Source organism: Anarhichas minor, unplaced genomic scaffold (genome assembly GCF_050575085.1).
Source record: "Anarhichas minor isolate MPS153535 unplaced genomic scaffold, ASM5057508v1 ptg000088l, whole genome shotgun sequence".
Classification (NCBI taxonomy): domain Eukaryota; kingdom Metazoa; phylum Chordata; class Actinopteri; order Perciformes; family Anarhichadidae; genus Anarhichas; species Anarhichas minor.
The window spans coordinates 740,713-763,586 of NW_027466534.1; the positions used below are offsets into that span (position 1 = coordinate 740,713).

General features: G+C 40.5%; 1 protein-coding gene across 1 annotated transcript in view; it reads left to right on the forward strand.

The window, feature by feature from the left end:
- Positions 1-22,874, forward strand: part of LOC142938691 (alpha-2-macroglobulin-like) — a 28,335-nt gene continuing 5,461 nt past the window's right edge. The window contains exons 1-29 of the mRNA XM_076082027.1: positions 1-80; positions 220-400; positions 817-973; positions 1,981-2,033; positions 2,564-2,584; positions 3,537-3,702; positions 3,790-3,874; positions 3,946-4,093; positions 4,482-4,599; positions 4,699-4,808; positions 4,892-5,056; positions 5,712-5,939; positions 7,075-7,138; positions 7,248-7,393; positions 8,186-8,335; positions 9,123-9,275; positions 9,369-9,462; positions 9,558-9,705; positions 10,359-10,584; positions 11,555-11,681; positions 11,776-11,897; positions 11,984-12,035; positions 13,623-13,706; positions 15,721-15,897; positions 16,102-16,177; positions 16,610-16,766; positions 17,073-17,147; positions 18,664-18,826; positions 18,913-19,094. Coding sequence (XP_075938142.1) covers positions 1-80; positions 220-400; positions 817-973; positions 1,981-2,033; positions 2,564-2,584; positions 3,537-3,702; positions 3,790-3,874; positions 3,946-4,093; positions 4,482-4,599; positions 4,699-4,808; positions 4,892-5,056; positions 5,712-5,939; positions 7,075-7,138; positions 7,248-7,393; positions 8,186-8,335; positions 9,123-9,275; positions 9,369-9,462; positions 9,558-9,705; positions 10,359-10,584; positions 11,555-11,681; positions 11,776-11,897; positions 11,984-12,035; positions 13,623-13,706; positions 15,721-15,897; positions 16,102-16,177; positions 16,610-16,766; positions 17,073-17,147; positions 18,664-18,826; positions 18,913-19,094 — 3,708 coding nt within the window. The remainder of the gene's footprint in view (positions 81-219; positions 401-816; positions 974-1,980; positions 2,034-2,563; positions 2,585-3,536; positions 3,703-3,789; positions 3,875-3,945; positions 4,094-4,481; positions 4,600-4,698; positions 4,809-4,891; positions 5,057-5,711; positions 5,940-7,074; positions 7,139-7,247; positions 7,394-8,185; positions 8,336-9,122; positions 9,276-9,368; positions 9,463-9,557; positions 9,706-10,358; positions 10,585-11,554; positions 11,682-11,775; positions 11,898-11,983; positions 12,036-13,622; positions 13,707-15,720; positions 15,898-16,101; positions 16,178-16,609; positions 16,767-17,072; positions 17,148-18,663; positions 18,827-18,912; positions 19,095-22,874) is intronic.

Genomic DNA, 22,874 nt, shown 5'->3' on the forward strand with positions numbered 1-22,874 from the left:
ATGGGTCGCCCCGGGATTCAGATGTGGACGTGGACACTTTGTGTTTTCTTCAGCTGTGTGGGTCGAGCATTGGCAGGACCGTAAGTTTACCCGAAACTGTCTCAGAAAAATAATAAGCGTGTGGTTGACTTAATTGAACATGAATCTTTGCTGCCAGTTTTGGAGTTTCTTCCATATCAGATCCAATAAGATCTCTACTGTTTGTTTCTGTGGCTGTAGGCAGTACATGGTGGCCATTCCTGCTACTCTTGAAGCTGGGGCTGAGGCCAAATTCTGTGCGAGTCTCCTGCAGCCCAACGAGACTCTGGTCATGACCGTCACTCTGAAGTCTTCAGAGGCGAATGCAACCCTCCTTACGCGGACGTCCAATACAGAATTTCATATGTGCACTGAATTTGAGGTGAGCTCTCAAGATTAGATTAATTTGCTCATTTTCAAAACATTCATTGAAAATGTGTTGATTAAACAACATCAAAACCTTGATGGGACCAATATGTTAGTGTGGAAAACTATTGTGAGCATGTATGGAAAAAGTTCCATTGGCTTATATAAAACAAGTAACATTAACTTATATGAGAAAAAGTTCTGTTGGCACATAATGCACTCAATTTAAGGGGAGCTCTCAAGATTTTATTAATTTTCTCATTTCCACAACATTCATTGAAAATGTGTTGCTTAAAATACAACATTGGAACCTGAATGGGATTACGCAACACATATAGAACACTCACACAGATTTATAAACAAAAGCACAAAAATATATATTTTTTCAGTAAGGGGTTCTCACCGTGTTTGTAAAATATTTTTTTATTGCAGGTCCCTTTAAGGCCGAATGAAGAAGTGCAGAATTTCGAGGTGGAGGTACGAGGCGACACTTTTTACTCACAAGAAGTCCGGAAAGTCCTGATCAAAGTTTATCATCCAAAGACATTCGTCCAAACAGATAAACCAATCTACCTCCCTGGACAAACAGGTAACCTTGAGTTGATGATCTATGATGTTGTATACAATATGGTACCACACTGTAATATAGACAGATTTCCCCTTTAATAGTAATTGGGATGTGGGTGCAACACAGGGTAGAAAATAATGCACCTTGCTTGTTTGGAGTTAAATGAATGCAGCAGTCATCCTTGCTTTCCTAAAACCTTTTGTATTTTATGTCACACGTCAACATTAACTCACAGAGGTAGTGAGAAATTAATAGTGTGTGCTCTCAAGATTTGATTAATTTGCTTATTTCTACCAAATTCATTGCAATTGCCCCAGAATTTCAACAAACAGTATGGATTAAAAACACAGATTATAAACAAAATGTTGTGAGCATGTATGAAAAATGTCACGTTAGCTTGTATATAAAACTAACATTAGCACATGTGAAAAAAGGTGAAGCATACATGAGTAACATTGGTATACTGTATATAAAAAAAGTCCTGTTAGCATTCATGAAAAAGTAACATTAATTTATAAGGTAAAAGTTACGTTAGCATGTACGAAAAAATAACCTTAGCTTACATGAAAAAGTTACGTTCGTTTGCGGAAAGAAGTTACGTTTGCATATGTGAAAAAAGTTCACAATCTAGATTTTTAATTAATTTTTATATTAATTAAAAATAGTAATTTAGTATCTTACTTTTACAGTGGTGCTTTTCATCATCACCAGTTTCTGTACAAAACGATCCACCCCAATTTATTTTAAAATCCAATGCTGTGACCAGATTACTAGATACTGATAACTAATAATGAGCTGAAAGGGAGGTTTTCCACTGATTGAATTTGCAATATCTGCAGTTTTACGGCAGACAACAGAGGGAATAACGTAAATGCTAATAGCTAATGATTCTATCTTTTACTAACTTGTGAATTCAACAGTAATGATATCATTTCTGAGCAGTTTTACTAGCCTGTTAGGATGTTTATCACTGTTGTAGAAGAGCTGCAAAAGCTTCATGTTGAATAATCTCTCTTTATTCCTCTCAGTGCATTTCAGAGTCATCACACTGGACTCCAAGTTGAGACCTGCCAATGGGCTGGTGAGAGTTTGCACAGTCTTTCTTTTCTTTAGATCTCATTCACGGAACCAGTGTTAGTGATACTGTTAGATAACGGTGCAGGTTTAAAAGTTATGTAATGAAGTGATCGACATCGATGTGCTGTGGGTCAATAGTACAACCACGGCCCCTTTAGGTAAACCTTCCAACATTTTAGCTGACTAATCCATCACCTCCTCACACTAGTTTATCATTTTGATGGTATTTTGAATCGGTAATAACACTGAAACTATACTGAAGATTAAATAGAACTGTTTTTCCATAAAAGAAAAACTGAATGACATAGACTCTGAGGAGTTTTAATGTGAATGTGTGTCCCACGTTTTATATTTACAAATCATGAATAAAGAGCTGAAGTTTGTGTTTGCAGTAAATCTCTGGATTGGAAAACGCCGCTGATTTCTTACTGAAACATGTGCAGTTTTTTTTTACATTCAGCTGAATTCATAAGGACTCTGTATGATGCAAACCAGCTTTAACAAATCTCCATCTTTCTTCTCTTTCTTTTGCAGTACAATATCATCGAAATTGAGGTAAGACCAATAGGAAAATATCCACACTTTAATACACAATACATTAGACTGAAAGTTAAACATTTTTAAACTTTGATTCATAAATTAATAACTTAAAGCAAGATGGTCCAGTTCACTTGTTTGTATTTGAGAAATTCAGCATGTTGATTTTCCTAAAAACATGCTTTATAATCTGTGATGTCAACATGTGAGAATAAAGCTCTGCGAGGTGTTTGACACTTATTCTGATAATGATGTTGTAAAAAATAAACACTGCAGTGGCAGGATATTTTGGAATTTTGTTTATATTGTAATTGCTTTTATTGTATCTGTTTTTACCATGTAAAGTGTCTGAGTACCTTTTAAACCACTATACAAGTAAAATGTATTATTATTATCATATTTCACACTGACCAACTTGAACAAGGCATTTATGAACGATGACTTTGTATAAAGCGTAAGCTTATAAAATCATTCTTGACCTTGGAAACTAAAAAAATCCTTTTTACAGGCTGCATTTTCTTTCTTTCTTGTAATTGACTGTTAACCTTCTTAAATCACGTATAGTTGGTTCAACATCACTGCATGAACTAGTAAGTGGACCTTAAGATGTCTTTGTCCAACTACATTAAACTTGATTTGATATTCATAATATACTTTATTTTTTGTAGGAATTTCTGTTTGCATATCTGCAACAGACAGAATACACTGATATCAATATATCTGTAACTAGTAGGAGTTTCAAATTTAGTAGGAAAACAAAGAGTACGCATGCTGTGCTTTCCAATACCTTTACTACCACACTATTTAGTATGTTAGAAGACGTAAAGGTGTGTGATTTAGAATGCAAAAGTATAACTTCACACCAAACTTATGGCCTGGTTCCTTCTGCCATCTCGTTGAAGGAGAAGAAGAAATGAGGTCTTATGTTTGTCAAAGATACTTATTCTTCACATTTACTTTTATTTGACAGGATGCTGACGACAACCGGATCGGACAGTGGCTGAATCAAACGTCCAACAGTAAGCTATTGCAGCTTTCATACGACTTGAACTCTGAGGCCCGTGAAGGGATGTACCGAGTTATTGTGACGATCGGGTTGGAAAAAATATATCACAACTTCAAGGTGGAGAAATACGGTAAGTTCCTTTTTTTTTTTTCTATAACCTTCCATTTCAATCCATATTGTAATGAAGCAAGAATGCTAATAAACATTTTGTCCCCAGTTTTGCCTAAATTTGACGTAAAGCTAAATGCATCCTCCGAAGTAAGTATCGATCAGGAGGAAATCAAAGCTGAAGTATGTGCGATGTAAGTAAGCGCTCTTAAATAATTCTAAAACTGGTCCAGTTTGGTGAGTGAATGAATGTCCTTCTCATCAGGTACACATTCGGACAAGCTGTTCCAGGCAGTGTTGAAGTTGAGATGTGCCGACATCTAAATAACTACTATAGGAGGTCTCCAATTGACCCTAGTAGTCTGCAGGGAATCCCTGACGTGGTCGCCCCATGCCACAAGGAGACAAAGCAGGTACGTTTGCTACGGCGACAGTCTCATCTCTGCTTAAAAAAAGGTGCATATAAGGGTTGACCCAGACGTCAGTGTTCAGCTCTTAAAAAGTGAAGTAAACGCTGAAGTTTCTTAAAACCTGCATGGTTTAAATAAACTTCAAGTGGTTCCTCAGGTGTCATTGCTGGGGCCCCTGTACATTTGTGTGAAAGTGTGTGTGTGTGAGTGTATTTACGTGTGTTACATGTGTTTTGTATGCATACACAGAGAGTGAAGCATCTCCTAAACTTTACACGTGTAAAAGCGGAACAAATGGCCCATTTATAAGTTGATTTATTAAGGAGTAACAAGGGTGTTAAATGGGTAAGTTTGAAATGCCCTTTCATTTTATTTCATTGCTCTTTTCTAGATGGACAACAAAGGCTGCGCCACGTTTATCTTCACAATGTCAACTTTCACAAAAGTTTCGCAAAAGGTGCTGCGAGATGACCTGCAGATCCGGGCCAAAGTGGAAGAGGAGGGCACAGGCAAGTCATATAATATTCTATATCATATTTATATGAAGAAAAAAGAGAATTACACTGCCGTGTTATGAAACAGTTGTAACGTGGAGGCTTCTTGTACAGGTATTTCACGCCAACAAGAGCAGAGAATAACTATTTCATACGTCGTTGGAAAGCTGTCTTTCACCGACACGCCCAAGATTTATGACGAAGGCTCAAACGTGGAGGGAAAAGTAAGAGCATGTGGCCTTCACTTCTTTGTTGTGATTTTAGACGCGGTGCATTCTCGGTGATACGACTCTGTGCTTTCCAACAGATTCAAGCGGTTCATTACAACAACACGCCCATTCCTGACATGCCGCTGTACCTGTTCGAGGGTGAAAGGTCATCACGCCGGCTGCAGAATCTCACGACCAACAACGATGGAGTCGCCACTTTCTCATTCAGCACGGCTGAACTTAACGGGGACATCCAACTCCACGTAAGTAAGAAGTAGCGCTACACTGGTTTCTCAAGGTGCCGCCATCGTAGCAAGTAGCCGTATTGGAACTGTTTGCAGTGCAAATAGAGAGGCGAAGTCCCGCCCCTTCCGGTGTCACCCATGGGACCAAATTCTGGAAAAAAATATGAATGGTAGTCAACAGCGAAATAAATGTGTTATTGATCCTGTTTGAAATCGGCCATTAATTACACATAATGTTTGTCAATTTAAAAGATAGATTTGCAAGTCAAGAGTCTCAGTTTGTCGTAGTAACATTTAGTTTTGTGTGAAACAATCAGTGAACGTCTCTTGTCTTCTACTATGTACGTCCCCAACTAACATGGCCGTTAGCTTGGCTTGCTTGCTAGCTAACTTCACTATTATCCAAATGTAACGTTATCTTACTTTATGACTAAATGAAAATCTCTTGACGTGCAAAATTCTTTTAGATTGACAAACATCATACGTGTAATTCATGAACAATTCAAACGGAATCAAATAATTATTTGTCTCTCACCGTTGACTACCATTGATGTTTTCATATACTCCCATGGTGTTGAAACAGGAGGGGCTTGACTTATCTCTAAACCTTAACATTCACTTTGGCTGTAAAAACTTTATATATACTTTACAGAGTGTCTTTTCTTCTATCTAGGTCAACAGCTTGCCGACAAATGGCTACCCCGGTTACAGAACGCCGTACTATGAGGCTGGAGATCACACCGTGTCGTTGGTCCGACCTTCAACTCCACACACTCAGACAGTCAGCTCCCTGAAGCTGAAGCAGAATAATAACCCACTTCCATGTGACACAGAAGAAGAGTTCACCATCCAATACACTGTGGTAGGAGAAGCCCAGGGCTCCGTGGATGTGATGTATCTGGTGAGTGAAATATGAGAAACGACGGGGGGAAGATGGTTTTATAATGACTTTATACATCAGATAACTGACATCTGGCTCAAAGAAAACACACGTATGCCCTTTTAATACCGGGTTTATGAACACATCTCTACCTTCAGATAACATACGCTTCATGACAGAAAATCAAACTCCATGCAGTTGAACTCTTTATTTGATCCCTCTGACTTTTAACAATGTGCCAGTCCAATCAGAATTATGTCAGTCAGAATTTAAATGATAATCATAATTAAAATGTGGACTAATTAGTGGGGTTACTGAATACAAGTTCCAATCTTACCTTTTTATTTTTTATTTTTTTTTGGACGTGTGGGGAACATTCCACACCTTCGCGGCCGGCCCTGTCTCCTCACAGACCGAAACCACCAGTGCAGAAAATTTAGAAAAGGTTTTTCTGCTTACCTTTATGTTGAGCTCATGGCGTGTTCAGTCTGTGAGAGAGCAAAGGTCGCCCCGCTTGGGCCCGGTCCCCGCCAAGTCCTCCTGGCTGGCTCGCCAAATGTAGTGGTTGATTTTCGATGTCGAAGATCAGCTTCTTTGACTTTATGACTTATGTTAAAACTAGGGCTGGTCAAGTTAACGCGTTATTATAAGGTATTGTAGAGCTCTGGGTGAACACAGACGGCTACAGTATTTGTTTCCTGATTCAACAACGGCAGGACGTCAGTGATGACAGGAGGAGCATCTCAACGCTGATAGGCTATCGCGCCACAGCGTCATCCCATTTTTTTCGCCGAAGTTGAAAAATTTCTACTCAAGCGTTTTGGCCATTGACGCAAATTTGTGTCAATCGCACCACATGCAACGCCATCGCAAATTCGCGTCACTCCAGTCTCATCGCGTCTGTGCATAGACTTTGTATGTAATCTACTCGTGCGAATAATTCGCGCCGTGTTTGGTGTGAACGCCCCTTAATTCCTATCCTGCTATCCCTGTACATCATTGTAAAGCCGTTGACTTCCAGAATGAACTAGACATTTTATCTGTGTAAAAAGAGCACACACACACAGTGATATGACTATATCAATGTTTATTGATACTTTATCAATGTGAAAACAAGTTATTTTTTATTTTTTCTACATTATTCATTGTTTTGCAGGCCTTATCCCGAGGAGTCATCTTCATGCAAGGAGTTCGACGGGTCGTCGTGCAAGAAGACTCAGGTTAGTAAAGCAAAGAATGAAATTACCCTTTAAAGCTAGCAAATAATTCTGTTTTATTGATGAATGGAGGTGATTGTGGTTCATATATGAGTTGGTTTGTTTGTTTCAGTGAATGAGGGTGAGGTGTCCTTTAACCTGATGGTGTCTGCTCACATGGCACCGTACATCCAAGTTGTGGCATACGCCGTCCTCCCCAGAGAGGGCGTGATCGCCAACAATGCCGACTTCCCCGTCGAGAAATGCTTCGGTCACAAGGTCGGTGTGAGCTGAAGACCTCACCGTGCTAATTAAATAAATATCAAATCTAATCTTGTAAAAAAAAAATTTGTGAGAAACTTGAATAAAGTAGTTTGAAGGAGATGTTTTCACGTGAAATAGATATTAGAGATGAATTATGAGCTGTTTAACTTCCTAGCTCTAAACAGATTATAATACATCATTAAAACTACTCATGACAAGATATTTTATCAATAAAAATACAATTTTTTATTTCCTTATTTGAATTGCCTGTTTTCTGCAAAACATTGTTATTGTCGTCTAAAATGGTTATTTACAATATTTGACCGTTATAGTTCACATTGACTTCAGGATAGTTGAAATTTTTCATCACAGTTGCCGTACCAATGCTTTACCCTACAAGAAGCATTTATATTGACATTTTAGGAAAAAACAAACGTGATATTTACCGTTAACGTAGGAAAACGGTTTTGCAGCTGAAGGTCAACTCAATGAAAAGGCCATTAACTTTGAGTAAAATACACATTTGTGTCATGTTGAAAAGATCATAGCTTCTCATTTATGCGTAGTTATGAATCCCACTGCTCCTCTTGGTATGACAGTGTAGCTGGTTGAGGCGGAGACGGTTGGTTCAGGTTAGGAAGTCGAGTAATCAGGGGTCCGGATAGCCCATCGGTCAGAACACAGAACCCCCAAAAAATCTGGTTACGGTACCTCGGATGCCAAATCCTAGCGCTTGAATGCTGCCAAGAAGAGCAGTGAGATTCATGATAACGCCTCATCCACCACTAACTGTCTTTTCTCTGCCAGGTGTCCCTGGAGTTCTCTCCGTCATCGGCCGTCCCAGGAGAGGAGACCACCCTGCAGGTGACGGCCCAGCCAGACTCTCTGTGCGGTGTGAGCGCCATCGACCAGAGCATCCTCATCAAGGAGCCAGGGAAAGGTCTGGACGCAGACAAGGTAGCTAACCACAAATCCATCTGCATTTACTTCGTTAACGTCGTCAGTTTTTCCTCCTGTCGTGGTCAATCTGTCTTCCTGTTCTCCCTCTTATCAGTCGCCCATTATACATTTTGAAAATGGAAAAAGTGTATATCGCATATGTGACGATATGAAGAGTCTGCCTGAAGGATAAAGGCACAGTTTCAACAAATGAAGTTCCCCAATTGTCAGATCTTTATAGATCAAATACCATTTTTACAGCTTTGAGCCATTTTAAATTGTGAAAATTAAATAAAACCAAACTAAACTTCACAACAGAGATAAATAAATATCACAGTGCAGGAGGAGGCAAAAAGCCAACTGCACTTATTTGATGCCTGCACCTATATAATATTACAGAGAACATAAAATGAATATGCATAAGACATGACTACATAAAATATTATTGACAAGATGTTTTTACAATATATGATAACAATATGAATACATTACAAACTACAAAAGAAAATGTTATTGTGTGAGAGTAAGCATGGACTTGTTCGGGGATATTGGTTTATACACCTTCATTAACCATAGTAATGCTACAAGTCTCTATGACAAACAACTATACATATAATATAACAACTAAAACAAGAAATGCATGACCAATACGACATAAAAACGAATTACAAAACAGCAGTTAGATTTTCTTTTAGGCACCTTTTTACAGAGGAACATGATTTTGTTTTGTGGGAAAAGTCATTCCATAATTTGGTTCCCCTAAATCTTATTGAAAATGGACCTCTGCCATGCCTTTTCTCTTCAGATATTCAACCTGTTGCCCGTCTCCAACATTCCATATCTGGTTGAAGATTCCATCGAATGTTTGCCCGTGAGACCGAGAAGATCCGTCTTGCCGAGAAGATCCGTCTTGCCGTTCCCCGATGTGCAGACAGAGGACGCTCATACGACTTTCGCGGTACAAACATGAATGCACAATATCTTTATATTGTTTCTTTGTATGTTTTGTTGCACATTTCAGTTGACGCCTGTATGTTGTTGTGTTATCTAGAATGTGGGGATGAAGATGGCAACAAATTTGCTAATCCGAGTGCCTTCGTGCCTCAAGTACAAAGGAAGAGAATTCCACCAGGGCCATCACTATGGTGATTTATTTTTGCTCTATTAAGTGTCACATTGCTGAATATTTACCAGAATTAACCTTCTGCTTCTGATGGATTATGTTCTGCTTTATTTTTAGGTATTGGTTACGGGTATCACGCTGCTCCTGAAATAGCCAGATTGAACGTACTAGCAATGGTTGGAGTTTTAGGTCCTGATAATTCACCAATAGAGACGGTCCGCACTTTCTTCCCTGAGACCTGGATATGGGACCTGGTGGAAGTGGGGTGAGTTTTATTTTTTTTTTTTTTATATATTTTTTTAATTTATTTAAAAAAAAAAATTTATACTAGTCCTCTCAAACTTCCTGTTGTATTTACAGACACTGCCCCTTTATACTTTTTCTTCTTATTTAACCTGATGGCACTGAGGACGAAAAATTTCAACTCGTGCGAATCTCGGTGAATGTTAAAGCTGCATTCTCTCTTATGTCCACCAAGGAGCGACTCCTCTGGTTGTATAGAAGTCTATGAGAAAATGACTCTACTTCTCTCGATTTATTACCTCAGTAAACATTGTAAACATGAGTTTATGGTCTCAATCTCTAGTTTCAAGTCTTCTTCAATACAGCTTGATGTTCATTTAGTACATTATGGTCCATTTAGAGTCAAACAGACCATAAAGCAAGGGATGCTTTAGGGCGGGGCTACACAGTGATTGACAGGTCTCTACAAGAGACGTATACGGCGTCTCTACGTCACTCCTCCTCAGTCCAGATATGGTCACTTCCTGTTCACTGGCTGCAAAAAACAGATGGCGGCATTTTTACTTCTATTAGACGTTAATCGTCTGCTCACATTGTCGTTCTTTGACTAATCTGAATTATGGAAGTCTGATGTTGAAGTTGACAGAATGTCTGTCTGTGTGTCTGCTGTATCAGAGGCTCTGGAATGAAGAACATGTCCCTCACCGTCCCAGACACCATCACCACCTGGGAGACGGAGGCCTTCTGTCTGTCCCCTCAGGGTTTCGGCTTGGCCCCCCGTAAAGAGATCACCGTCTTCCAGCCCTTCTTCCTGGAGCTCAGCCTGCCCTACTCCATCATCCGGGGGGAGCACTTTGAACTGAAGGCGACCATCTTCAACTACTTGAGCAGCTGCATCATGGTAACCGAGGTTTTCATGTGGATTTGAATGCTAATGTCAAGCATGCTAACGTGCTCATAATCACAATGCTAACATGCCGATGTTTAGCAGCTGTAATGTTCACTGAGCTTATTCCTTGATTAGACAAGATCCATTATGGTACCAGGTTCGTTTCAATTTCCGCTTTAGATTCTCAGTTCATCGCCATAACGCCGCCGTGGCAAACAAATGAACATCTGAACTTTGTCAAGTTCACGACGTAGTTTCACAGGCTGCCATTTTTATAAAATCTGCGTCAAGTGAATGAAAAAAATGAAGGCTATTTAATTGTATTACAATTTGTCTTCTCTCTACCAATCAGTGGTCTGCGGTGTTTTAAAGTAAAGTCGATGCTTCATGTGTTAAAGCTGCATTCTCTCTAGTGTCCACCAGGGGGCGACTCCTCTGGTTGTATAGAAGTCTATGAGAAAATGACTCTACTTCTCTCTTGATTTATTACCTCAGTAAACATTGTAAACATGAGTTTATGGTCTCAATCTCTAGTTTCAAGTCTTCTTCAATACAGCATGATGTTCATTTAGTACATTATGGTCCATTTAGAGTCACACAGACCATAAAGCAGGGGATGCTTTAGGGCGGGGCTACACAGTGATTGACAGGTCTCTACCAGAGACGTATACGGCGTCTCTACGTCACTCCTCCTCAGTCCAGATATGCTCACTACCTGGTCACTGGTTGCTAAAAACAACATGGCAACGGCCTTAATCCATGATGGAGAAGCCGGACACACTCCCTTACCAATGTTCTTGTAAATGTTTGTCAGGTTTCAAACTGCGTCAGAATTTGATATCGGCTTTTATTTGGAACAAAAACCGTGCAAGACGCAGCTTCGTAAAGGTCAAAGTGTTGCATCATCACCATGCTTCGGTTTGATACGCTGTTTGCAGTATAAATGTCCAGTTTTAAAATATACATTGTCTCTTTTGACCAGGTCTCCGTGGCTCCGGCCCCCTCCTTAGACTACACCCTCACCCCCCTCTCCGGAGACAAGTACACTGCCTGTTTGTGCGGCAGTGAGCGCAGGACCGTGAGCTGGACCATGGCCCCCTCAGCCTTAGGTGAGAGTCAGGCTTTCATCCACACTGGTGTTGCAGGCTGTGGGATCCACCTCAGACTAAATGATTTGACTCTCCTGGACCTTTTTTTTTTTAGGCGTCGTGAACGTGACGGTGACCGCTGAGGCCGTGGCGTCCCACGCTTCTTGTGACAACGAGATTGTGAGCGTGCCAAAGAGAGGTCGCATCGACGTGGTCACACGGTCTCTCATCGTGAAGGTCGGTACTTTAAAACAAGATGGCAAAGTGAAAGTTCTCACCCGTCTTATCGGATGGAAAGTCTCAATGATTTTGTTTCCTCTCAGGCTGAAGGAATTGAGATGTCAAAGACTTACAACTGGCTGCTCTGCCCGAAAGGTCAGTGTGTTTTACACCAAACATCACAGTTCATCACACTGTTTTAGAGCAGATTCATTTAATGTAATTATTTAAAGTCACTGTGAGGAACTTTTATCTGGTGCTGAACCAGTCTCAGTGTAGTCCTGATCTTCTATATCAGTGGTCCCCAACCACCGGGCCGCGGACCGGTACCTAAGGAGACAAATGAAGCTTTCATTTTCTTGGAAGTTGTAGCTCTTCTTCTAACAGACAATATCAGGAGTAATTCTGACGCGCCAAACCCGCTCTGCAGAATATGAGACAACAACTCTGCTGGTGTTTGAGACAACAACTCTGCTGGTGTTTGAGACAACAACTCTGCTGGTGTTTGAGACAACAACTCTGCTGGTGTTTGAGACAACAACTCTGCTGGTGTTTGAGACAACAACTCTGCTGGTGTTTGAGACAACAACTCTGCTGGTGTTTGAGACAACAACTCTGCTGGTGTTTGAGACAACAACTCTGCTGGTGTTTGAGACAACAACTCTGCTGGTGTTTGAGACAACAACTCTGCTGGTGTTTGAGACAACAACTCTGCTGGTGTTTGAGACAACAACTCTGCTGGTGTTTGAGACAACAACTCTGCTGGTGTTTGAGACAACAACTCTGCTGGTGTTTGAGACAACAACTCTGCTGGTGTTTGAGACAACAACTCTGCTGGTGTTTGAGACAACAACTCTGCTGGTGTTTGAGACAACAACTCTGCTGGTGTTTGAGACAACAACTCTGCTGGTGTTTGAGACAACAACTCTGCTGGTGTTTGAGACAACAACTCTGCTGGTGTTTGAGACAACAACTCTGCTGGTGTTTGGATTAAAATCAAGGCTGAAGCACTGAAAACCCTGCTTCCATTTCACACATCCTCTCTGTGAAGCGGGATGTTCTGCAGTGACGGCAATCACAACAAAACTGAGTAGACTGGACATAAGGAACAGACTTCGGGTGTCATTGTCTCCCATTACCCCCAGATGGGACCGTCTCGTTGCAGAGAAACAAGCTCAGGGCTCCCACTGATTCAGCCTTATTGTGAGTTGTATTCTTTATGCATTTTATATTTGTTTTCATGCCGCTTGCATCATTTTATTTCATCGTGTTTTTCCGCCACACCTTGAAGGCCGGTCCGTGAAAATATTGTCTTAAATGAAACCGGTCCATGGCGCAAAAAAGGTTGAGACCGGTCTACCGCGGACAGACCCAGATCCTCTCTGGCAACCGACACCAAGCTACTTGAGACCCAGGACGTATTGCTGGACCCGCTGGAGGGAAGGGAGGTACGGGAGAACCAGAACCAGGACTGAGAGGGGCAGACTGTCGGACCCTGCTGCAGTAACATGAGAGGTTTTCTAAAGGGACTCTGGTGCTCAGAGACACTACCACTTTAGTCCACAGGGGGCGACAGAATCAACAGGAAGTGAAAGTTCCTCACAGTAGCTTTCAATACATTTTATCAACCATCTAGCATCTTATTTCCAGTCAGACCTGTTTCAGTTCATGATCCGCTAACCATCCGTTAAACCTGAATGACGTATTTGTTTTATTGCTGATCTGTTTGTTCTCTGTCCACAGGAGAGACTCTGACTGAGGAAGTAGACCTTCAGCTCCCCGGGGACGTGATTGTTGGATCAGCCCGTGCTTCAGTATCAGTCCTGGGTAAACTAATGAATCCATTTTGGTTGAGTTTTGCTGTTAACTAAACAAATCGTTACACTTTCAAATGATCAACTTGAGATTTAAAACGAGCGAAGAGATTCTTTCAGTAGATTTAAAAAACAGCTTTGTGTTTTTATCAGAGCTAAACAGAAAACACAATCCTATTTAATAAACTGGAGGAAATAATGCAAATATCAACATTTTAATGAAACAGTACCAAACTGAATGAAATGAAAAGTGCATTCATAATAAGCTTCATTCTGGCAAGATTACAACATATGTGTTACACTTTGATTATCTGTGTCTTTAGTAAACCAGAGCTCAGGTCAGTCACATGTTGGGTCTTATGCCGTGTTCAGTCGCCGGGGACCATTTGAGGTCATTCGCGTAAATCGTGTCGGAAAGGGGGCGTGGCTTATCGCCCTGGAAGCCGTTCAAACGTCCGCCATTTATTTCCGCCATCAATCATGGAAAAAATAACCTATTTCTGCTTAGTACTTGTTGTGGAAGTCCCAGATATCCCGGGAAACTAAACGCCGTCTTGTCTGGTTCATAACATAGTCCGGAGGAGCTCCGTGGATTTTATCGAGTTGTATTCACTGCGTCAAGCACAGCGTCGGAAATACACGAGGGCAAAGGGCAAAACTGCCCCTAAGAAATATAATTTTGCCCCTGATATCACTAGGAGAGGGGCAAAAAATGCCCCCGAACTTACTAAACGAATAAAAAAATGGAGCGCTTCTTCATCAGACCTGTGACTGCGAGACTGCGGTCAACTCAGCAGACACTTACATGTTAGTGCACCTATATCCTGAAATTCACGGTAAACTCATTCAAACGGCACAGATCGGGAGCGAGCGAAGGACTTTGAAAGTCAATGGAAAGATTAACGTGAGACAACATCCGGTTTCTTCAGACGAACATCCGGTTTTCAGAATAAGATGCCAACAAAGTACACATATTGCATAATGGAAATTAGATTAAATGAATTATATTCCCATTAAGTATAAAACATGCTACCTGCATGTCGTGAGTTAAAGGTAAAATACACCTAAATTGTGCGTAACGTGTCTTTATTCTTTGATTTGAGGGTTGCTAATGAATAATACCTGACCGACAGTCAATTAAGATGTTTTACTAAGTAAAAACTCTGAACTGAATTTGTACCTTCAAATGGCACGTTTTTTTAAATTTTGAAGGTGCTATAAAAATGTTTTTCTCAAAAATTCCACACAATGACTGATGTATATGTAATCAAGGCATCGTTGACTTAATAATTGTTAATAGTTGTTTAAAACATTTAATAATAACAATAAATAACCACAAAGAAATAAGAATGAAATGAATATGATTGTCTGATTTCTGTTTGTTTTTTGTTAAAAAAAATCTAAGAAAACACTTTCAATCTGTAGACTACTGCTAATAGTCTTATTATTGCCATTTGATGACAATTGCTCATATACTGTAAGCCTAAATAAGTATATTTATTATTTTGAACAAAGGTTAAATGTTATTTCACAAGTTTCAAAAAGTGCCCCCAATTTTTTGAAAATGCCCCTGGATTTCAGTCAGAGGGGGCAAAAATTGCCCCCAAAAAAAATGTAGATTTCCTACCCTGGTCAAGCAAGCCACACGTCGGCTGGTTTACTACAGCTGTATCAACACAAAACAAACAGATTTTGCTGTGATTGCAATAAACAGCCAAAAAGGATGCTGGAATAACTACGTAATGATGCCGATTTGTAAAAAGTCTGAATTCATGTTTTGTTAGTTCTCTACGCAAGACGACAAGCAAATAACTTTTAAAATACTTGTTTCCTCAATGGAGCTCGGATCGATCGGTGCTAAGCTAACATTGTAGCAGCTCCATCAACACTCAATATAATGCCATCTCGGCATAAACACGGCAGCGTCTTTTTCATTGTTTGTACCATATGGTTTATACACATACATTTATACACATAGTTTTGTCCGGTCTCTACTAATATGAGGTATCGTTTTTGTGTGTGTGCAGGTGACATTCTGGGCCGAGCCCTGAACAACCTGGATGGGCTGCTGAGGATGCCGTACGGATGTGGGGAGCAGAACATGGCGCTCCTCGCCCCCAACATCTACATCCTCCAGTACCTGAGAAACACTCAGCAGCTCACCTCCGCCATCAAAAACAAGGCCATCAAGTTCCTGACCAGCGGTGAGTCTAGCTAAAATAACAAAATGCATTTAAGACCTTAAATTATGAGAAATGTACCCAGTCTGGTGCTGGATGCACCCTGGTGGTGACCTTTGTGTGCCTCCTTTCTTTCCCCCTGATTTGCTGTCATCAAAGCATACAAGACTTCTTACAGACATTTACTTTAAATCATGAACTCAATAAATATCAATGTGTGTGATGCAGGCTACCAGAGACAGCTGAACTACAAGCACCGTGATGGAGCTTACAGCACGTTTGGATCAGGACCGGGGAACATCTGGTGAGAACTGTGATGTCATACAGTTTAGCTTTTCAGGGCTTGACATTAACCCTCTGAACCCCAAAACAAAAGCATATTTTCTTTAAGCAATCACTAAAACTACAGCGTTTATCAGCCAGAAGCTGTCAAATAAAACCCAAGATGGCAACGAAAAAAATCGTTGAACTTGAGGCTTCAAAACATCAGTCCACAAACCAATGATGGACGTCGCCATGACCACGTCCACTTCTTATATACAGTCTGTGCTTTACTGTCGAGCCCTGCTTTCATACTGAGTAGATGATGAGATTCCACTTCATCATGTGATGAAATGTGCCGTCACTCTTTCTAAAAACCCTGTTGTCCCTCGTGAGAGGTTCAACGTGCTACATGAACACAAGCATGTACGTGATGTCTTATTTAATCGTTTTAATGTCTCAACTTCCTCCTCAGGCTGACTGCGTTTGTGGTGCGATCGTTTGCCAAAGCCCAGTCCTTCATCTACATCGACCCGATAAAGATGGAAGAGTCCGTGAATTGGCTGAAAAATAAACAAAAAGAGAGCGGATGTTTCGAAATGTCAGGAAGACTCTTCAACAACAGAATGAAGGTAAATAAAGTCACACTGGAGTTTGTGTTAAAATATGACTAACGTTACTAGCTCTCCTCCTGTTGCTTTAAACACTGATTGGTTGTTTACAATGAAACATTATCAGAGATCAGAGACTAGAAACACATGTTCTACTGAGTCAGTACAACTTTATTTACACTGTGATGGTTAACGTTACACAGTGAGGGGGGGTCCATACGGATCATCAACGGTCCGTTACTCCTCTACTGGTTACCAGTGATCAAAGTCTCGATGTTGGATGTTCGCTGATGATCTTTGTGTCTGCATCATGTTTCCTCTCTGCAGGGCGGTGTGTCTGATGAAGTGACTCTCACTGCTTACATCACTGCTGCCTTCCTGGAGATGAATACGTCCGTAGAAGTGAGTAGAAACAACTAATGCACCACGAATAATGTCATAACTTTAGATAAGAATTTTCCTTTGTAATGATTTTTACACAAACCAAGAACTTTACACAGACAAGAAAGAAAGAAACAGAAAGTTATGTTGGGAGTTGAACCTCTCGGAACTGTGGAAGACCGCACGTCTCTCGCTGCTGCGTGCCAAAAAGTCGGCTGGATCCGGTTTATTATCAAAAAAGTATTTAATAATTACAGAGGCTAAACAGTTACAATCTGAATTACACTATCGATAGAAATATGATCCGCGGAAAAGAGTCCACACACGCTCCAACCAGGAAGTTTGATACCTGCAGGATGAAATGTGATGAACTGAACGAGTTCTTTCTTTGAATCTCCTTTCATAGTCCGTAAAGCATCCACAAAATGTCTGTCTCAGTTACAATTGGCTTAAATCCAGCTGACTCCTCCTGGCTTCAGCCAGCTGACCGCCCTCGCGTGACCTATTGGCTTTTGGTCGGTCGCTCCTTCTGCGCGTCACTCTGCTTCCGTTAGGCCCAGCTTCTACTTCCTCCTCTGGTCCTGGTGGTCTCTGAAATGCCTGTCTCAAAATCCCTGTCTGTCCCTTGGCTATTCTTCACAGTTTGATACATTCAATGATTGTCTTTTATGGCTCAACACTTCTACGGTAAACCTACTGTAAACATATTATACATTTGATAAGTATTCTTGTGACGTTCCAAATACTTTGACATTTTTTAGTTTAAAGTATAAAGTGGCATACCACATACTTGCTAACATTTTACTATCCACCTCTAGGGCTGCTATAAATCCTACTAAAATACACTTCTAAACCTAAATTCCTCACAGTTAGTTAACGTTACGTAGTGTTTTAGAGTTGATGGGTTAAGTTGAACTGCTCTGACTGACTGTCATGTCATAAACTAAATAAAAAAATAAAAAAAAGTATTACCCAAAATAAACACAAACCTTTACAAAAAGTACAAATCAGTGAGGAAATAAACAAGTTCATCAAACCAAACTAAGATCAAACTCAACAAAATACCCAAAACTCACACACGTCTTCCACAGTTTGGTTCAATACCAAAAACGACCTCTAGGTGTTGCTCGTGTTACTATTTATATTAAAGTAAATAAAAAGAATAATAAATGATAAAAGCTCGCGAGAAACGGCTGTAATGAGTTATTATAGTTTTTGATATACTTTTGATATACTCTTTTGTAAATAAATGTCAATCTTAGTTCTTTTTTGTATTAATATTATAACATTATATATTATTTCAGACATTCAGTCTGTCTGAGATTGTCGTTTCTTGTAAAAATCTCCCAAGTAAAATAAAAACAAAAATAAGTTATTTGTCAGTTTTATTCTATCAACAGCAGGTCAATCAGATTCTTTTTTCTCTTTTTCTTCCATTAACTGAAGTTCTTTGTCTAAAGTTTTGCTGAATAAATGAATTCGTTAGAATGAACTTGTGTGTAGAACAATAAAACGAGTTATTTATAATCTGTTCCAGGACCCTAGAGTACAGAAGAGCCTGTTGTGCCTCAAAGAGTCCATGCGTGACCTCAGTAACACCTACACCACGGCTCTGATGGCGTACGTCTTCACCCTGGCAGGAGACATGGAGACCAGAGGTCACCTTCTGGGGCACCTGGACTCGGTCTCAATACAACAAGGTGAGTAGGGATCCTCCTGAAGGAAATCTCTCTGTTCATCACTGTGAATGGAGCTTCACCTTGTCTGTTTTTACGTCTGTTTTTAGGAGGTTTCCTCCACTGGTCTCAGACTTCAACGTCGGCCTCTCTCTCCGTGGAGATCAGCTCCTATGTGCTGCTGGCTAAACTCAGCGCCTCTCCGACGGTTGAAGACCTCGGCTACGCCACGCGCATCATCAGGTGGCTGACGACCCAGCAGAACTACTACGGAGGCTTCTCCTCCACGCAGGTAGGAAAAACAAAACAGGAAGCGTAAAGTGCTGGACTGCGAGTTAAAACGAACAAAGTATTCTCTTCTGGGACAAACAAACTCTGGCTTAGCTGTGACCTGTAGAGAGGTGAAGTCCTGCCCCTTCAGGTGCACCACCATGGGACCTTATTTCAGAACAAATATAATAATAATAATAACTTTATTTATATAGCACCTTTAAAACAGAGTTTACTAAGTGCTTTGACAGACAACGCAGCAAAAGAAAGGCAATAATGAGACAATCGATACGATAAAAATAAACTAAGAAATAAATAAAAAGTAAAATACATTTAGTAAAATCAACCAATAAAAATGAAACAGAAAATCAGTTTGAAATATGTACGGGAGACAAACTAGAACATTTCACAAGAAATTGACAGAGTGGCTGCTACTGCCCGAAGACGTTGCAATATATATATTTACACGCCAACATTACCAGAAGTGTCGTTGAGGTTCAATTGAACTTTTCTGCATTTTATATTCATACTCTTAGATTGATTCTTGTATTCGGGATGGACAGTCCACAAATGGCTCCCGTCATTTCTGTACTGGAGATCACCAAAATATTATTATCAACAAAGAGGAAAGACTCTGCAGAACGCGTTGATATAATGTTTATGTTTGTTTAAAATGTGATCATGAGGGCTCTTAGAGATGTGGAGCTGTCGCTCCTCTCTCGTCTGTATCTGAGGTGACTTGTATCCATGTGTGTCACTGGTTGCCATGGTGATTGTAGCACCTGGGTGTTAGAGGCTAATTAAGAGATTAGAGTAAACAGGGATTTTCAACAAAACTACCTGTCAAACCTCTGCCCTTTATACCAAAACCATGAGTCCAATCAACAACATATGGGTACCATGAGAGAGATAAGACTCCGAATGCGCTGATGTGGTTTTTATGTTTGTGGTTTTAAAAATGTGAGCTCCAGAGCAAAATACAAAACTACCGTCTGCTTTCTTTGAGAAATTAGTGGTGATATTTAACATGGAGTCTAATGGAGCAGTTGGTTGGAGTTCATGTCGCTCTGCGGCTCTTTGAGCCAAATGTGTAAGTCTGTTGGATTCCATGGACACATGCGTGTGACGAGCACAAAATGTTCTATCGTTTTGGCCAAAAATGGTGTATAAAGAGTAAAAATTGTGGGACTGGGAGCAATTTGTTTGAAAAAATCACAGAATACTTTTCATGCTCTGCTCCACTCTGACCAAGATGTCATCACTCTAGCGCTGAACATTCCGTGCAATACACACCCATTATGAAATCTGAAACGGACCCAAAATTTTGCTGAAACTTAAATCTGACTTAATGAAAACTGTGCTAGCTATCAAAATGTCCATTTGACTCAAAGTCCAGCGTTTTGGCTAGGCTATAAAACTTCAAATCATTTTTCTACGTTAAACTATGGCTAGTTAATATGGGCCGAAACCCCATTCAAGTGAATGGAGCAATTTTCGGGAAAACTGCTGGGCGAAGCGCACCATTTCCGGTCAGGCCACACGTTTTGATGTATTTTTTTGTGCAGGTGTTGGCAACGCTGTGTGAGGAGAAGCTCGCCAAAATTTTGCATTGAAGAATTAATAATAAGCCCGCAGGATTATAGTCGGTGTGCTTTTGCACAGGCAGTTTTACTGCCTTTGTGCCACAAAGCCACACTGAATAACGATCGAGTTTGAATTTCCCCCTTCGCTAAGCCCCTCCCTCAAAAGGCCCCTGCCAAATCCTACATTGGCAACCGTAACTAGGTGCAGGAGGCCTGTCAAGCTTTCAGCGGTGTGTACGTTAAGTTTGACAGATATCCTCAAAGTTTAGATGTGATATTTTTTTTTTTCTCTAGAGGAGAGATTAAACAGAGTTGAAGACTTTACTCACAACTGAATCCATCAAAGACCAACAAACGTCTTTGTTCGCTCCGAGGTAAGAAGACAATAACGTTAGCTAGCCTGACACGTTAGCAAACAAAGACTAAATGAATAAGAATATGAATTCTTATTAATATTTACAAGATCCAGTGTGTACAGTCCCTGACAAAAGTCTTGTCACTTGGGAACAAGTTGACCTTAAGTGCCCCTCAAATATATTTGTAATCAATTTTTTTTTTTTTTTTTTTACAAGAAATGGCTAATTTCAATCCCAACAGCTTTTGAAATAATGTTTTGGTGCCAAACGAAACTGCTGAAAAGCATTCTAACGTTCACAGCTTGGTAAAGCCCACTGAGTCAGTTTTTGCAAAGACAAAAGTCTTGTCGCCTTGTCATATGATGCACCAATCCTAGATTACAGCCTCACCTGTGATCAATAATTGATCAATCAATTAGTGGGTGTGTATAAAAAGAACCCCAGCACACCAGACCTTCACATCAACTGCAACTTGACCTCTGACAACATGCCTAAGATTCACCCTGAGACCAAAGCGTTGATTATCAAGAGGCTGAAGACCAGATCCACTGCTGAGGTGGCTGACACCTTCAATGTGTCTCAGCGTCAAGTACAAAGAATAAGAAAAAGATTTGAAGAGACTGGAGATGTTTTTGACAAGCCCAGGTCCGGCAGACCCCGCAAGACAACTGCTCGGGAGGACCGTTTGTTGGCTCGAAAATCCAAGGCCAGCCCCTTTTCCACTGCAGCAGAGCTCCACCAGGCCTGGTCACCTCAAGTCCCCCGTGTCAACCAGGACAGTTTGAATTCTGTCTCAAAATGGCCTCCATGGTCGAATCAGTGCCCAGAAACCAGCACTAAACAAAAGGCAATTAAAAAAACGTGTGGCATTTGCCAAGGCCCACAGCCTGCTAAAAGGATGGACGCTGGAAAAGTGGCAGAAGGTGGATTTCTCAGATGAATCTTCGGTTGAATTACATCACAGCCGCTGCAAATATTGCAGGAGACCTACTGGAGCCCGCATGGATCCGAGATTCACCCAGAAAACAGTTAAGTTTGGTGGCGGAAAAATCATGGTCTGGGGTTACATCCAGTATGGGGGTGTGCGAGAGATTTGCAGGGTGGAAGGCAATATCAATAGCCTAAAATATCAAGAAGTATTAGCTACCTCTTACATTCCCAACCATAAAAGGGGTCAAATTTTGCAGCAGGATGGTGCTCCATCGCATACTTCCATCTCTACATCAAAGTTCCTCAAGGCGAAGAAGATCAAGGTGCTCCAGGACTGGCCAGCCCAGTCACCAGACATGAACATCATTGAGCATGTCTGGGGTAGAATGAAAGAGGAAGCATGGAAGACGAAACCAAAGAATCTTGATGAACTCTGGGAGGCATGTAAGACTGCTTTCTTTGCTATTCCTGATGACTTCATCAATAAATTGTATGAATCATTGTCGAACCGCATGGATGCAGTCCTTCAAGCTCATGGAAGTCATACAAGATATTAAATATGGATCTCACAGCACCACTACTTAATTCACTGATGTTATGCAACATATTTTTGTATTTGAAGTAAATTATTTGTTCAATTTTCACATTACTCTCTGTAGGCGACAAAACTTTTGTCTTGCCAAAATCTGACCTTTCTGTGTTCATTAAATGATCAATCTTTCTTCAGTGACGCAAATTTATTTTAGTATATTAAACATAATTTGGGAGGGTTTTAGCTTTCATATGAGCCATTTCTAAAACCAATGGATTAATTAAAAGTCAGGTTATAAGCTGTTTCTACAAAATGGATAAGTGACAAGACTTTTGTCAGGGACTGTAGATCAAGCACTACGATGTGCGAACAATATTGTATAATGAAAGCTATAAGGAGTC